Genomic DNA, 16,229 nt, shown 5'->3' with positions numbered 1-16,229 from the left:
TCATGGTCAGTGCTAGGCCCGAGCGTGCCGGGCTCTGCATGTGGGCCCCGGGCAGCATGGCGGTAGGATGGAGCGTGTGAGTGTGTTTCCACGCAGTGGCGGGCCCCATTGCCGGGGCGTCTCTTGCATGCTGTTGGTGGTCCTTCCCCAACTCCTGTCCCCCAGCTACGTGGCCCCATTCCCCAGCCCATCCCCCGTCCCACTGGGTCACCCGGTTCACAATTCCCAGAGAGGCCTAAGGCAGCTGCAGGACGGGCCCTGGGGGCTCAGCTGAGACAGGGAAAGGCCAGAGAGTCTCAGACAGGCCTGGCGGTCACAGCCAGCCTTGCGGAGGGTCTTGGGGCCCTGGCAGCCTAGAGGACAGCTGGTCTTGGGTACTGGGGACAGGACAGCGAGCTCATTCCACAATCACAGTTGTCCTTAAAGGCCACCCTCCCCAGCCCCTCCTGTGCTGTGAGCCCCAGAAGTCCCTTGTGACCACTCAGTGTCCCTGCCCCTGCAGCCACAGTTTTTGGCTACAAAGTGTCACAGTATACATTGGTAATAAAATCTTTCCCCAACCCCTGTCTGCTGCGATTGGCCAAAAGCAAAGCAGGCTGAGCAACAGGATATATTATAATCTCTAGTCAGGGGGTGACGGGGCCTGCTCGCCCCGGGGGGTGGGGAGGGGGGTCTGGAAGAGCGGGGCCTCATATGTCGGTGGTGTCCAGGCCGGCATTGGTGAAGGACAGCTCCTGCTGTTCCCGTATCCCCTCCGGCCTTCCTGACAGGATCACGCTCAGGGGCTCCGGAGCTGGCCCCTGCTGATCGCAGGGCTCCTCCTGTGGGGAGAGGGAACAACATGTGACGCTTGGGGCAGGAGGGGCGTCTCCCCAGGCAGGGGGCATGGGTGGACCTTCACACCCACGACCAGGCGGCTCACTTGGCTGGGGTCCCACCGTGCTCCTCCCTGGGCCTCAGCTCCTGGCTGTGTCCCGGAGGTGGCCATGGCCGGCAGTGGGCGGATCAGCCCAAGGGGTGGGCCTGGGGGGTCTTTTCTGGCCTTTGCCCCACCCACACTCTCTCTCATGTCAGTTTGCCTGTTGGCTACTTGGAAAGGCTGGAGGGGTTGAGCCCTCCAGTCACTCGTACCTTCCGCACAAACATTTATGAAGCTCTTGGACAAGTCACGGCACCAAGGGATTCCCGGGAAGAGGGCACACCCCTGTCCCCCAACTAGCCAAGGGAGAGGAGGGGCAGGCAGCCCCCAAGAAGGCCCCGTGGTCTCCCCTGCCCAGCGGCCCCCAAAGCCCACTCACTGCTGCGGGAGAGCGGGTGGAGCCTTGGCAGCTTCTTGGAAATACAGCAAGCCCTGCCTTCCAGGACGAGGTCTGAGCTCTGTCCTGGCCTTGAAGACTCTCTGTCCTCCCTCCCCCTCTCTCCATACCCTTCTTCTCAGGGCTCCCTGCCCAGCCCCAGCCCAAGGTCCAGCCCCACTGCAGGGGACGCTGGCACCACTCCTCCTGGGAACAGCATCATCTCCTGCCGGGGGCCGCAGCCCCAGCAGGCAGGACTATTCCCTTTTGTCAGTTCCCCGAGACATGCCCATTGGAGCTTTTGCCTTAAACCGTCTTGCGACAGAGAAGCAGGGGAGACCTCTGTCCACTCAGAGGCCGCCAGCACTGCCTGGCCGCCTGGATTAATCCCCGCAGCCCCACGGAGAGGGCTCTATGCCAGATTCCCTGCGCCAGGTAACGCCGGGGCCCTGTGCAATGTTCTGGTGTTTTAAAGCCCAAGAGAGCCTTTGGTTAACCAAACCTTTCCAAGTAAGGAGTCCTCAAGGGAAAATAAATATGAACCCTGAGGTCAGGCTGGGGGCCCCTGGCCGGCAGACAGAAACTGGGCCAAGCCCAGGGTGCAGACTGCAGGTGGAGGGGTAGCTGCCACCCTCTAGTGCATGCACGTGCACACACTCACACACACTCAGACCATTACAGCTCAAATGGGCCTCAGAGAACTTCTGCTCTGGTGGTGGTTTTCAAAGTGGGAAGGAGAGAGGGTAGTTCCTCTGTTTCCAGAGACACCCCCACTCAGCGCACTGACCTGCCCCCGTGGTTCTCGGCCCCGCCTGCACGGTAGAGGCCCCTGGGCAGCTTTCAGAGCATATCCCAGGCTCCACCTGAGCCATTGGAATCAGAATCTCTGGGTGGGATCTGGACATAGGTATTTCTAAAGAACGCCTCAGGCCGGGCGCGGTGGCTCGCGCCTGTAATCCCAGCACTCTGGGAGGCCGAGGCGGGCGGATTGCTCGAGGTCAGGAGTTCGAAACCAGCCTGAGCAAGAGCGAGAACCCTGTCTCTACCATAAATAGAAAGAAATTACTTGGCCAACTAATATATATAGAAAAAATTAGCCGGGCATGGTGGTGCATGCCCGTAGTCCCAGCTACTCGGGAGGCTGAGGCAGGAGGATCGCTTGAATTCAGGAGATTGAGGTTGCTGTGGGCTAGGCTGACGCCACGGCACTCACTCTAGCCTGGGCAACAGAGTGAGACTCTGTCTCAAAAATAAAATAAAATAAAAATAAAAATAAAAAAATAAAGAACTCCTCAGGTGCTTCTAAGTAGCAGGCCAGGCCATGAACTCTTGGTCTAATCTAACCAACTAAACCATTCAACAAATGGCAGTGCTGTTGTTTATTTGCACCCACCTTCTTTTCTGTGCTAGATGTTCCTTCATCTCCAGATGTCTTCCCCAGCCCTACCAGCTTTTATATAAAGGTCATGAAGGGCGGAACCCGATCGTCGAGGACTTGTTTGTGCTGGGTGGTTTTTATGCCTGCTTTATTTAATCCTCACAGTGGCCCTGCATGGTTGATGTTCTGACCCCCATTTATAGATGAGAAAGCTCAGAACCAGAATCCAGAAGTCACCCACCCAGGGTGACACAGTGAACCAGTGGAGGAGCAGGAATTGGACCCCATCCTAAAGCCACAGGGCTTCCTGGGGCTTGATGCTGAGAAGCCAGGCTGCCAGTGTCAGTAGCAGGTCCCTCCAGCTCTGCCCCTCACCCCTTCAGGGAAGGACCCCAAGTCAGAAGCCCCGGGTACCAACTCATCCCACGTCTTGCCTTCATTTCCTGATGTTTCTTGTCTAGGTCCACAGAGTTGTCATCTAGGGAGTTGAGGCTGTGGGAGAGGTGATGGAGTTCAGGTTGTTGGCAGGCCCAGTCTTCCCTGTCTGTGGCTGAGAACTACCGCTGCCACAGCCACCACCACCATCACCGCCATCACCACCACCACCACCACCACCACCATCACCACCACCACCACCACCATCACCACCACCACCACCATCACCACCACCACCACCATCACCACCACCACCACCACCATCACCACCACCACCACCATCATCACCACCACCACCACCACCATCACCACCACCATCACCACCACCACCATCACCACCACCATCACCACCACCACCATCACCATCACCACCACCACCACCACCATCACCACCACCACCACCATCATCACCACCACCACCATCACCACCATCATCACCACCATCACCACCACCACCATCACCACCACCATCACCACCACCACCATCACCACCACCACCATCACCACCACCACCATCACCACCATCATCACCACCACCACCACCACCACCATCACCACCACCACCATCACCATCACCACCATCACCACCACCACCACCACCACCACCATCACCACCACCACCACCACCATCACCATCACCACCACCACCATCACCACCACCACCATCACCACCACCACCATCACCACCACCACCACCACCATCACCATCACCACCACCATCACCACCACCACCACCACCACCATCACCACCGCCACCATCTCCACTGTCAACATCACCACCACCTCCACTACCATTATCACCACCTCCACTATCACCACCACCACCATCACCACCACCATCACCACCACCACCACCACCATCACCACCACCATCACCACCACCACCACCACCACCACCATCACCACCACCATCACCACCACCACCACCACCATCACCACCACCATCACCACCACCACCATCACCACCACCATCACCACCACCACCACCACCATCACCACCACCATCACCACCACCACCACCACCACCACCATCACCACCGCCACCATCTCCACTGTCAACATCACCACCACCTCCACTACCATTATCACCACCACCACCATCACCACCACCACCATCACCACCACCACCATCACCACCACCATCACTACCACCACCACCACCACCACCATCACCATCACCACCACCACCATCGCCACCACCACCACCACCACCACCATCACCATCACCACCACCACCATCACCACCACCACCACCACCACCACCATCACCACCGCCACCATCTCCACTGTCAACATCACCACCACCTCCACTACCATTATCACCACCACCACCATCTCCACTGTCACCATCACCACCACCACCACCACCATCACTGCCCCCACCCCCACCTGCTAACCTGGCTGGGAAGGGCACTACTCACCTGATGTCATCCAAGTTGCCAGTGGAGAAGTACTCCAAGCCCAGGTCTTTGGTGGGGAGGTCCAGCATGGGGTTGGCCCTGGAGAGAAAGCCTGGTCAAGTGCCATGGCCCTCAGCCACCCTATAAGGTCTCTTATCCACCCCTTGACCCTTGCTCACCGCTCAGTGTTATATATGTTAGTCCCTGGGATGGCAGGGCCTGAGGGCACCACCCCCGCTGCTGTCTTCCTGGCTTCCTTGGCAGCCTTTGTAGCCCGAAGCTTCCGGTGGTAGCTGTGGGGAACAGGGTAGGGGGTCACGCTTTCACTGCACACCCACCCTGTGCCCAGTGGAGGCCCTAAGAGTGTGGCTTCACCATGATGCTGGCAGGTGAGAGAGTAAGCTTCCTTTTACAGAGGGTAGAAGAGCCAGAGAAGGCAGGAGATCTGCAGAGGGCTGCACAGACGGCCAGTGGCAAGGCTTGAAACCAAGCCCAGCTACGGCTGCTGACGCTACACATGTTGGAAAAAGCATCTATTACATGCGTCGCGTGTACCAGGTGTCTCGCTGTGTGTGAGATGCATGTGGCTTCCCTGAGTGCATTGAGGACTCTAGTGTCATGCCCATTCTGCAGATGAGGAAACAGGCTCGGGGAGGGGAGGTGACTTGCCCAAGATCTCACAACGGGTCACGGGGCATTGAATACACATACACATGATACTTAAACCCAAGCTTCCTAACGTGCCCGCCCCAAGGTTTTGGGTGATGGGAAAGGGTGAGGGCTGCAGACACGGGGCAGCGGGGGCAGTACCTCTTCCGCACACACATGAGGGCCACGGTCATGATCACAAGGGCCAGCACCAAAGCCACCCCCAGTGCTATGATGACGCTGGTGAGCACATTGGGCAGGTCGGACTCCTGGCTCTCCTGGGAGCCCTGGGGGAGGAGGCGTGTGTGTGCGGGAGGCCGCGGGCCCAGCCCCCGGCCCTGCCCGGCCCCCGGCCCTGCCCGGCCCCCAGCCCTGCCCGTGCTCACCAGCACCACCAGCCCCAGCTGCAGCAGCTGCGTCAGCGCATCCTGGTCGTTCCGGATCATCCTGGCCACAGAAGCCCACTCAGGCCCAAGGACTCTGGCGTGCCCCAGGCTTCCCACGCGGCCCACCCCCAGGGCAGCCCCACTCACACGCTCAGCTCATTAAGCGTCAGGGCCGACCCGTTGGAGAAGACAAAGTAGGCGTCAAGGTAGGAGTGGGCTCGGGTGCTGGAAGGGGGCACGGTTGCAGAGTCAGCAGCCCGGACCACCCAGCAGGCCCCTCCTGCTGCTTCCCCTCCTCACCCAACCCCGGCCTGTGGGCACTCACCGAGCCACGGAGCTGATGTCCTGAATATTCACAACGTAGACAGTGGTCCTGGTGGCCTGGGCGAGGGCCCTGCAGAGAGAAGGGCAGTGTCACAGAGGCCTGTGGCCGGGGCTCTGCCAGTGGCATTGGGAATCGTGTGAATAAGAAGGGGGTCCTCCTCTGGACAGCACTATTGGCTAAGCAGGTAGCACCTCTGTGACAACTAGAAAAGGAAATTCCTTCTTCTGGGGCTGGGGCTATGGTTTAGCAAGCAGAGTGCCGTGGTGCAGTGCACAGTCTCCACAGTGGTACATGGCAGCCCTGTTTAGGCCTCCCTCTGCCCTTGGCTGGGCATGGGCTTCTGGGAACATGCAGAAAGGGACAAGGTCAAGTGTCGGTCAGGGGCAGGGTTGAGAGGCCCCCCATCCAGGCTCCCATGCCGCGTTCTCCCCACAGCCCGCTCCCGGGCTCCCCAGACCTACTGCTTAATCTCCACCGTGTTGGAGCCCACCTCCTCCCTTGGCGTGGAGAACTGCAGCCGCACGCGGTAGCTCTGGTCCACAGTGAAGAGCTGGGGGGAGAGCGCGTGGGGAAGATGAGGCACTTGGGACCTGGCAGCCGGCAGTGGGCACGAGGGGCTGGGGCCGGACTGGCACTCACATTCAGGGTGATCTTGGCTCCCTGGGGAGAACCCACAGAAGGTCTATCTTGGGCCTGGACCGTCACTTGGTAGGTGCCTTGGAGAGTGGAATCAAGGCTGGTCACCAGCCTGTGCAAGGTGGGAGGGCACAATTCAGTCCTGGAATCCAAGCTGGAGTCCTCTGGAACCCACTTGTATGCCTCCCAGGATGGGAGACTCACTGCCTTAAAGCCCCCCTTTGGTCCCCTCCCCCGCCTCCATCCAGGGGCTGCCCACGGTTACTCGAGGTTGCCCGTGAACACGTCGCCCTCCGAGGAGGTGGAGATCCGGAAGAAGCCCTGGAAAGGGACCGTGGTCCCCTCCTTAGAGACGAAATCCACTTGGAGGATGGAGAACAGGATGGCCCCATTGTCCCCCGAGTCAGCGTCTCTGGCCTGGGAGCAAGAGCGGACAACATCTGGGGACCAGCCCACGCCAGTCACCCCTGTGCGCCAGCAGGGATCAGAGGAAAGAGTGGCCTTGGAGGCTGGTCCCCACCGTCTCTGTCAGCCTGCCCCAGGGTGCCCCAAATAAACCAAGCCTCTGGAAACACGGGGGTGCTTGCAGATCTGCTCTGCAGATGCAGGTTTGCACAAGTCTCTGCTCCTTCCCCGCAGCCGGACAGATCCCTACCCCAGGTCCCTCCCACACGGAGCTCCTGCCCTGTCCCCCTACCTCCACTGCCACTGCCATGCACACCCACACGCAGAGATGCTCAGACCGCCTGGGCACCCACTGTGCGCCAGGAGCCTCACCCGGGACCCTCATGCCCGTGTTTAGCAACGTGAGCACCAGTCCCCCCAGTGGGCCGTGAGACCAGGGCTGCAGCGGCACAAACGGTCTCACCCCTCTTAGTGCCCGTTAGAGGACAACATGGCCGACACTCAGAGCCAGGGGGCCCCGGCATCACTGTTCGGGTGAGGCCAGCGCTGGGGTTTACATTTCGAAGAGATGTCTATCTAAAGAACATTGTTGGCCGGGCGTGGTGGCTCCCGCCTGTAATCCTAGCACTCTGGGAGGCCGAGGCGGGCGGATTGCTCCAGGTCAGGAGTTCGAAACCAGCCTGAGCAAGAGCGAGACCCCGTCTCTACTAAAAATAGAAAGAAATTAATGGACCAACTAAAAATATATATACAAAATAAGAAATATTAGCTGGGCATGGTGGCGCATGCCTGTAGTCCCAGCTACTCGGGAGGCTGAGGCAGGAGGATCACTTGAGCCCAGGAGATTGAGGTTGCTGTGAGCCAGGATGATGCCAGAGCACTCACTCTAGCCTGGGCAACAAAGTGAGACTCTGTCTCAAAAAAAAATAAAAATAAAAAAAATAAATAAAGAACATTGTTCAAAGCTGTGGCTACACTCATGACATTGGACTGCAATTGGCTGTAGAATGGGAAACTGTTTGAAGGCTTGAAAAAACCTAGGGATGAAGAAATACTACCCCCGTTTTATAGGAGGAAACTGAGACAGACAGAGACAGAGAGACAGAGACAGAGAGAGACAGAGAGACAGAGACAGAGAGACAGAGAGAGACAGAGGCAGAGAGACAGAGAGACAGAGACAGAGAGAGACAGAGACAGACAGAGACAGAGACAGACAGAAACAGAGACAGAGAGACAGAGACAGAGAGACAGAGACAGAGAGACAGAGAGACAGAGAGAGACCACGTTCTAACGGCATCCTCAGCTCCAAGTGGGGAGGCCAGTTCTGTCCATCTCCTATACACATGTCCTTTCAACAGCATAGGGAGTGGCGCCCAGATGCCACCTGCCAGGATCTGCCAGCTTCTTGTCACAGAGGGAAACTGAGGCCCAGAGAAGCCTGGCCAGGCCTGGCCCCGGGATTGTGTAGGAGGCCTCACCCCGCATGGTATAGCCACAACCCCTACTAAACATACACACCCAACACCATAAAAAGTCAAAAGCATTTTTATAATTTGGCTCTGGAAATTAACTCTAAGGACCTTGTTTAATTTTTTGTTTGTTTGTTTTGTTTTCCAGCAGAGATGGGGTCTCACTACATTGCCCAGGCTGGTTTAGAACTCCTGGCTTCCTAAAGTGCTGGGATTACAAGCATAAGCCACTGTGCCTAGAATTTGTTTAATTTACAAATGACTGTGAGTTCTCTGTAATACTAAAGAATTCGGCCGGGCGCGGTGGCTCAGGCCTGTCATCCTAGCACTCTGGGAGGCTGAGGCAGTAGGATAGCTCAAGGTCAGTAATTGGAGACCACCCTGAGCAAGAGACCCCCATCTCTACTAAAAATAGAAATAAATTAATTGGCCAACTAATATATATAGAAAAAATGAGCCGGGCATGGTGGCGCATGCCTGTAGTCCCAGCTACTCGGGAGGCTGAGGCAGGAGGATCGCTTGAGCCCAGGAGTTTGAGGTTGCTGTGAGTGAGGCTGACGCCACGGCACTCTAGCCCAGCTGCAAGTGGTTTTTATGGTCATGAAATTTTTATAAAGACTAAATTGAAAAATTAGTAAAGTTTGATTATGTTGATTAGGTAGGTGATTGTTTCCTTTCTGTGGTTTTCTTTTTCAAACGTTGGAACCCAAACATTTTCTTTCTAGTGTTAAAACATTTTGGGGGGCCGGGCGCGGTGGCTCACGCCTATAATCCTAGCACTCTGGGAGGCCGAGGTGGGTGGACTGCTCAAGGTCGGGAGATCGAAACCAGCCTGAGCAAGAGTGAGACCCCGTCTCTACTAAAAATAGAAAGAAATTAATTGACCAACTAAAAGTATATATACAAAAAATTAGCCGGGCATGGTGGCTCGTGCCTGTAGTCCCAGCTACTCAGGAGGCTGAGGCAGAAGGATCGCTTGAGCCCAGGAGTTTGAGGTTGCCGTGAGCTAGGCTGACGCCACGGCACTCACTCTAGCCTGGGCAACAAAAGTGAGACTCTGTCTCAAAAAAAAAAAAAAAAAAAAAAAAAAAAAATTTGGGGGAGCAGCTGAAAGGCCTGAAAGCCTTAGCCCTATGTCCTCCATGGCTTATCTGACCAAAAGAAGGCTAGAGCCAGAGGCTTACCTGGACAGAGGCCACCTGCTGGTCAGGCATCACAAGTTCTGGGATGATCACTACACGTGTGGACAGGAAGGGTGTCAGTGGGGTCAGGGAAGGGCCTCCATGGACCACAGCTGGCCATAAGCCCAGCTCAGGGCTCATCCCCCAAACCTGCCCACAGCCGGTCCACCAAGAGACCCTCGTTACAGTTGCCAGGGGGCCAGTAGTTAGCAAGCCACCCACCTCCCATTGTACAGATAGGAAAACTGAGGCCCAGAGAGGGAGGGCCTGGCCTCAAGTGGCACAGAGCTGGAATGAAACCTTAGCTGCCCCTTCCTGTTGCAAACCTTGGGAGAGGCAAGATCAGAGGCCTTCCTGCCTTTCTAAGGGACCCCCGGGGCCTGAGGAGGTGACTGCTGGAGGGCAGTCCCCGTGGAGCAGGGTGTGTGTGTGGCCGGGGCTGCTGCTCACCGAAGGTCTTATTCTCAGGCAGGAAATAGGGTGCGTTGTCGTTCACGTCCTCGATGGTGATGAGGAGGCTTCCTGGGGAAGAAGATCCCGGCTCTGGCTCTGGGCAGGGGCCGGCCCGCATGCTCCCAGCCCCCCACGCGCGGCCCCTGCCCGGCGCCTGCCCGCTCCTGACCCCATGGCGCTGCCGGGTCTTCCTTGGGCCTTCCTTGGGCGCGAGTGTGACCCCAGACCTCAGCCAGCACAAGCGGCTTGTCAAAGCCGCACGGCAAGCGTGGGCCCGGCCTAGGCGCCTCCCGCCTTTGGCACGACATCATCCCAGCACTTTCTAGCTGCGTAAGCTGGTTCTTCAAACACCCACTCTCTGCCTCAGTTTCCCCACCTATAAAACTGGACTGGGACCACCTGCCTCGGGGGGTGTGTGCAAGTAAAGTGAGGAAGTGCTCACAGGGCACCTCAGCTCCTGGCCGAGGGAAGGACTGGCGTGTGCGAGCTGCTGGTGCTGGCACTGCCGGGCAGTGGCAGGGGTGGGGCGTGAGCACGTGAGAACGGTGGCCCCTCCACCCCGCCCCGAAGAGCTGTGGCGTCGGCAGGAGCTGCCATGCGCCAGCCATTGCCCAGAGCGCTTTGCCCGTTTAATCTTCCTGGTTACTACCCAACTCTACGGGACGGATGGGGAGACCGAGGCTCAGAGAGGGGCTGGGGTTTGCCGCTGCTGCAGCTGGGAAGGGCTGGTGCCGGGACGGGGACCCAGACCCGGTGGTGCTCGGCCCCCACGCCCCGCCTTGCCAGGCCTCACCGTTGCTGCTGTAGGCCTGGAAGCCGGGCTCCGTGGCGCGGTCCCAGGCCCGCACGACCAGCGTGACCAGGTCACAGGCCTCGTAGTCGATGGCCTCGCTCCGGCTGACGTACACAGAGCCGTTGGCCTCCAGGGAGAACCAGCCGCGGCACAGGCCGCCCACGTCCGCCCCGCCTTTGGTGCAGACGGTGTCCATGAGCTGTATCTCCAGCCGGGCCTTGGTGTCCACGTCCCTGGCGACCACCGTCGCCACCTGGCCGTGCCGCGAGCCGTTCTCCGCCAAGAGGACGCCCCGGAGCGAGTCCGGGTCCAGGGTGGGGGGCTCGTCGTTCACGTCCTCCACGGCCACCAGGACCTCTACCGTGGCCTCGCCGCCCTGAGGGTCTGGGTTCTCCGCGCTGACCGTCAGGCTGAAGGACCGCTGTGTCTCGTAGTCCAGGCTCAGGTCCGGGGGCAGCTGGATCCGGCCCTCGGCCCGCCCGGCCCCCAGCACCGAGCCTCGGATCACGAAGCTGTTGGCGCCGCTGCCCGCCAGGCTGAAGCTGATTCGGTTGTTGGCCTCCGTCTGGTCTGCGTCCTGGGCCGCCACCACGCCCACCAGCGCCCCTGCGGAGCGGGGAGCTCAGAGAGACCCAGCCGCCACCACGCCCACCAGCACCCCTGCGGAGCGCTGAGCTCAGAGGGACTTGGCCGCCACCACGCCCACCAGCGCCCCTGCGGAGCGCGGAGCTCAGAGAGACCCGGCCGCCACCACGCCCACCAGCACCCCTGCGGAGCGCTGAGCTCAGAGGGACTCGGCCGCCACCACGCCCACCAGCGCCCCTGCAGAGCGCTGAGCTCAGAGGGACCCGGCCGCCACCACGCCCACCAGCGCCCCTGCGGAGCGCTGAGCTCAGAGGGACCCGGCCGCCACCACGCCCACCAGCGCCCCAGCTGAGCGCGGAGCTCAGAGGGACCCTGGCCGCCACCACGCCCACCAGCGCCCCAGTGGAGCGTGGAGCTCAGAGGGACCCTGGCCGCCACCACGCCCACCAGCGCCCCTGCGGAGCGGGGAGCTCAGAGGGACCCTGGCCGCCACCACGCCCACCAGCGCCCCTGCGGAGCGTGGAGCTCAGAGGGACCCGGCCGCCACCACGCCCACCAGCGCCCCTGCGGAAGCGGGGAGCTCAGAGGGACCCTGGCCGCCACCACGCCCACCAGCGCCCCTGCGGAAGCGGGGAGCTCAGAGGGACCCTGGCCGCCACCACGCCCACCAGCGCCCCTGCGGAGCGGGGAGCTCAGCGGGACCCTGGCCGCCACCACGCCCACCAGCGCCCCTGCGGAAGCGGGGAGCTCAGAGGGACCCTGGCCGCCACCACGCCCACCAGCGCCCCTGCGGAAGCGGGGAGCTCAGAGGGACCCTGGCCGCCACCACGCCCACCAGCGCCCCTGCGGAAGCGGGGAGCTCAGAGGGACCTGGGCCGCCACCACGCCCACCAGCGCCCCTGCGGAAGCGGGGAGCTCAGAGGGACCTGGGCCGCCACCACGCCCACCAGCGCCCCTGCGGAGCGCGGAGCTCAGAGGGACCCGGCCGGCGCGGGGGCTCTCCTCCGCCCTCACCTCTTGGCCCTTCCGCCGGCCGGGGGAGGACGTACCTGGGCGCTGCTCGGGCACCTGGAAGAGGTAGCTGGACTGGTTGAAGACCGGCAGGTTGTCGTTGATGTCCTGCGGGACAGGCAGGCCTGAGCCCGGGTCCCTCCCGCCCTGAGGTTCCCGGTCCCGGGAGCCACTCTGAGAGACCAGCGTCGCCTCTGCCAGCGGCTCGGACTCCACCCTGTGCCCTCAGGCCACGCCGCCCCTACCCCACGAGGACACGGGCTTTGCGAGGACGGAACTTGCCCACGTAGGGTGCACACACACAGGGGCCTGGAGGCGGGTGGAGGGACCCCTGCAGTTTCTCCCGCACTGCTGGGAAGCCCCACTGAGGCCCGGCCCTCCCACACAGCTCGGGACACTCTAGACCCTGCTTTCCGGCTTGGGGCCCGTGTCCATCCCGCCTGACTCCCCACCACTTGGGTTTGCTGTGTTGGCACTGAGACCGTCGTGTGTCTACACAGGGCCCGTGCCCGCGCTGGCCCTCGTCCCCTCCTTCCGGCCATCCCTCCCGCACCCCGCTGACCCCGCAGCACCAGCTCCAAGCCCAGCAGAGCCGGGCTCCGGGACCCCGCGCCAGCCCGGGCCTGGTCTTGCTCTTTGTGGGCGCCAGCTGTTTTCTCTTTCGCCTTCCTCCCCCGCCCCCCCCCAGCGCTGGCCGGCACAGCTGGAGCCCTTGAAACTGCTGTCATGGCCTGGAGGCGGCTCTGCCTGCCACTGTCCCCAGCACTGGCCTGCGCTTGCAGGACACCAGGCGCTCTGGCCACTCAGGTGTGGACATCACAAGCACCTGTTCTTCTGAATTGCCCTGGAAAGGACATCGTGGGAGACAGTGCTCTCTCCCCCCTGCTTGTCTAGGTGTCCTTTCTGGTGGCAGCTTCCCAGGGGGCGGCCGGCCCGGCCCGCACACACCTGCCAGCTGCACGCGCCGGCATCCTAACTCCCAGGTGTGGCTAACAGTGCGGCTCTGAGTCAAACCCCGCTCCTCCTCTGCCTCCTGTGTGGCCTTGCCCCCTCTGGCCTCAGTGTCCCCATCTGGAAAGTGGGGCAGCAGTCCCCACTCGCAGGGCAGCCGTGAGGTCTGCTCACAGGGGCGAAGGGACCTGCTCACTCAGAAAATGCAATTCTGGCCGGGCGCGGTGGCTCACACCTGTCATCCTACCACTCTGGGAGGCCGAGGCGGGCGGATTGCTCGAGGTCAGGAGTTCAAAACCAGCCTGAGCAAGAGTGAGACCCTCGTCTCTACTATAAATTAAAAAAGAAATTAATTGGCCAACTAATATATATAGAAAAAATGAGCCGGGCATGGTGGCGCATGCCTGTAATCCCAGCTACTTGGGAGGCTGAGGCAGGAGGATCGCTTGAGCCCAGGACTTTGAGGTTGCTGTGAGCGAGGCTGACGCCACGGCACTCACTCTAGCCTGGGCAACAAAGCGAGACTCTGTCTCAAAAAAAAAAGAAAAAGAAAAAAGAAAGAAAATGCAGTTCTGCTTGACTCTTTCTTTGCAGCCCACCCTGCCCTAGGGACAGCCAACAAGTCCTAATTCCGCCTCCTTTTCTCCATCTTCCCTGAGGTCTCACTCTCTGATCCTTACAGGAAAGTGGTGGGTCACTACCCAGTGGGACGCAGGCTGCTGTGTGTGGTGGTGCAGGCCGTGCACTGCACAAGCCGAGGGGTGTGGTCTACATGGTGGGCACGGTGCGGATGCTTATCGATACACTTTTCCACAGGAAGCTGACTGTGGGCTGGCGGCTGGCTGCCCTAGAACCAGACTGACCGGGTTCAAAACCCCATTCATTCTGCAACCCTAGGCAAGGTACTGAACCTCTCTGTGCCTCAGTTTCTGTGGTTTTTTTTGAGACAGAGTCTCGCTTTGTTGCCCAGGCTAGAGTGAGTGCCGTGGCGTCAGCCTAGCTCACAGCAACCTCAAACTCCTGGGCTCAAGCAATCCTCCTGCCTCAGCCTCCCACGTAGCTGGGACTACAGGCATGCGCCACCATGCCCGGCTAATTTTTTCTATATATATTAGTTGGCCAATTAATTTCTTTCTATTTATAGTAGAGGTGGGGTCTCGCTCTTGCTCAGGCTGGTTTCAAACTCCTGACCTCGAGCAATCTGCCCGCCTCGGCCTCCCAGAGTGCTGCTAGGATTACAGGTGTGAGCCACCATGCCCGGCCTGTGCCTCAGTTTCTTGACCAATAAAATGGTAATAACTGTCTCCACCTTGCAGGGCCAGGTGTGCAGTAGCCACTAGCAATGCTGACTTTGACCCCATACCTTTGCCTTCGAATTGTGCTGGTAGGACTTTGTGACTGACAATTAGAGCTAATATTTACTGACACTTCCTCTGGTTCAGGCACTCTTTTGAAGCGCTCTTTCTGTCAATTAACTCACAATTTTTATGCTGTCTCCATGCCCATTTTACAGATGAGGAACCTGAGGGCCCAGAGGAGTGGAGTGATTGCCCAGGACCATGCAGCCGGTGCGCCAGGCTCATAACCCAGGCAGCTGAGTTACGACCCTCCACGCTGCGTAGGGCAGAGGCACGACCCGAGCCGGTGGGGGCCTGGCCATCTGCCCGGGAGCCGCCAGCCCAGGGCCGGCAGGTGCTCAGCCCCCTGCCCTGCCCCGGCACCCTACCCCGTGGCTGAGCCGGGCCCTACCTCCACCGTGATGGTGACGTTGACTTCGGTGCTGAGGACAGGCACGCCACAGTCAGACACAAGCACGGTCAGCAGGAGGCGGCCGCCCAGGGCGGGGTCGATGGCCTCTCGGTCCAGGGGCCCCAGGTTTGTGAGGAGCCCCGTGTCAGGGTCCAGGGAGAAGTTGCGGCTGTAGGGCCCGGGCAGCAGGCTGAAGAGCAGGCGGCTGTTGTTGGTGCCGGGCTCGTCGTTGTCGTGGGCCTGTGCGCACACACGCAGTGGGGGGGTTGCCGCTGGCCGTCAGGCGTCCTCGGCCACTTCCCCTTGGCCTAACCCCGCACCGACCCACGTGGGCAGTGGCCGGGCCTGGAGCCAGCGGCACGCGGGCCAGTCTCCAGCCTCGGTTTCCCGTCTCGGAGGCTCAGATCGGCAGCTCCTGCGGCCTTGAGCAGGGAGGCTGTCCTCCCATCTGGCAGGGGTTTGCTCTGCTCCTGCAGCGAGCCCGGCCTGCTCTGGGTACTGGCGACAGAGCTGCCACCGAGACGGTTCCCTACCCCGCGGCACCGACGTTCTCGTGGGAAGGGGATTATGGGAGAAATATATCGCAGACATTCGAGAATTGTTTTTAAATATTAACACATACAGTCAGCGTGAAGGCCAACAAGATTCTGATTTTCCCATGATGACCACTTCAGAGCTACATTTTTCATTTTTTTTTTTTTTTTGAGACAGAGTCTGGCTTTGTTGCCCAGGCTAGAGTGAGTGCCGTGGCGTCAGCCTAGCTCACAGCAACCTCAAACTCCTGGGCTCAAGCGATCCTGCTGCCTCAGCCTCCCGAGTAGCTGGGACTACAGGCATGCGCCACCATGCCCAGCTAATTTTTTCTATATATATTAGTTGGCCAATTAATTTCTTTCTATTTATAGTAGAGACGGGGTCTCACTCTTGCTCAGGCTGGTTTCGAACTCCTGACCTCAAGCAATCCACCTGCCTTGGCCTCCCACAGTGCTAGGATTATAGGCGTGAGCTACCTCGCCCGGCCCAGAGCTATATTTTAATTTTATTTTACCTTTTTTTTTTTTTTGAGATAGGGTCTCTCTGTGTCACCCAGGCTGGAGTACAGTGACGTGATCATAGCTCACTGCAACCC

At 59.9% G+C, this 16,229-nt stretch overlaps 1 protein-coding gene across 1 annotated transcript in view; it reads right to left on the bottom strand.

Annotated features, from left to right (window-relative positions):
* Positions 1-597: 597 nt before the first annotated feature.
* The window catches only part of CDHR2 (cadherin related family member 2), a 37,005-nt gene continuing 21,373 nt past the window's right edge, over positions 598-16,229 (bottom strand). The window contains exons 17-33 of the mRNA XM_075998442.1: positions 15,101-15,340; positions 12,439-12,508; positions 10,805-11,410; positions 10,009-10,080; positions 9,562-9,611; positions 6,769-6,920; positions 6,507-6,615; positions 6,329-6,417; positions 5,868-5,936; positions 5,690-5,767; positions 5,543-5,603; positions 5,319-5,443; positions 4,688-4,801; positions 4,530-4,607; positions 3,101-3,165; positions 879-895; positions 598-803 (exon numbers count right to left, since the gene is read on the bottom strand). Coding sequence (XP_075854557.1) covers positions 690-803; positions 879-895; positions 3,101-3,165; positions 4,530-4,607; positions 4,688-4,801; positions 5,319-5,443; positions 5,543-5,603; positions 5,690-5,767; positions 5,868-5,936; positions 6,329-6,417; positions 6,507-6,615; positions 6,769-6,920; positions 9,562-9,611; positions 10,009-10,080; positions 10,805-11,410; positions 12,439-12,508; positions 15,101-15,340 — 2,109 coding nt within the window. The 3' untranslated portion in view covers positions 598-689. The remainder of the gene's footprint in view (positions 804-878; positions 896-3,100; positions 3,166-4,529; positions 4,608-4,687; positions 4,802-5,318; positions 5,444-5,542; positions 5,604-5,689; positions 5,768-5,867; positions 5,937-6,328; positions 6,418-6,506; positions 6,616-6,768; positions 6,921-9,561; positions 9,612-10,008; positions 10,081-10,804; positions 11,411-12,438; positions 12,509-15,100; positions 15,341-16,229) is intronic.

Source organism: Microcebus murinus, chromosome 28 (assembly GCF_040939455.1).
Source record: "Microcebus murinus isolate Inina chromosome 28, M.murinus_Inina_mat1.0, whole genome shotgun sequence".
In the NCBI taxonomy this organism is placed as follows: Eukaryota; Metazoa; Chordata; class Mammalia; order Primates; family Cheirogaleidae; genus Microcebus; species Microcebus murinus.
Note: the sequence above shows the minus strand (reverse complement) of the source record. Positions and strands in the feature narration are given on the sequence as shown.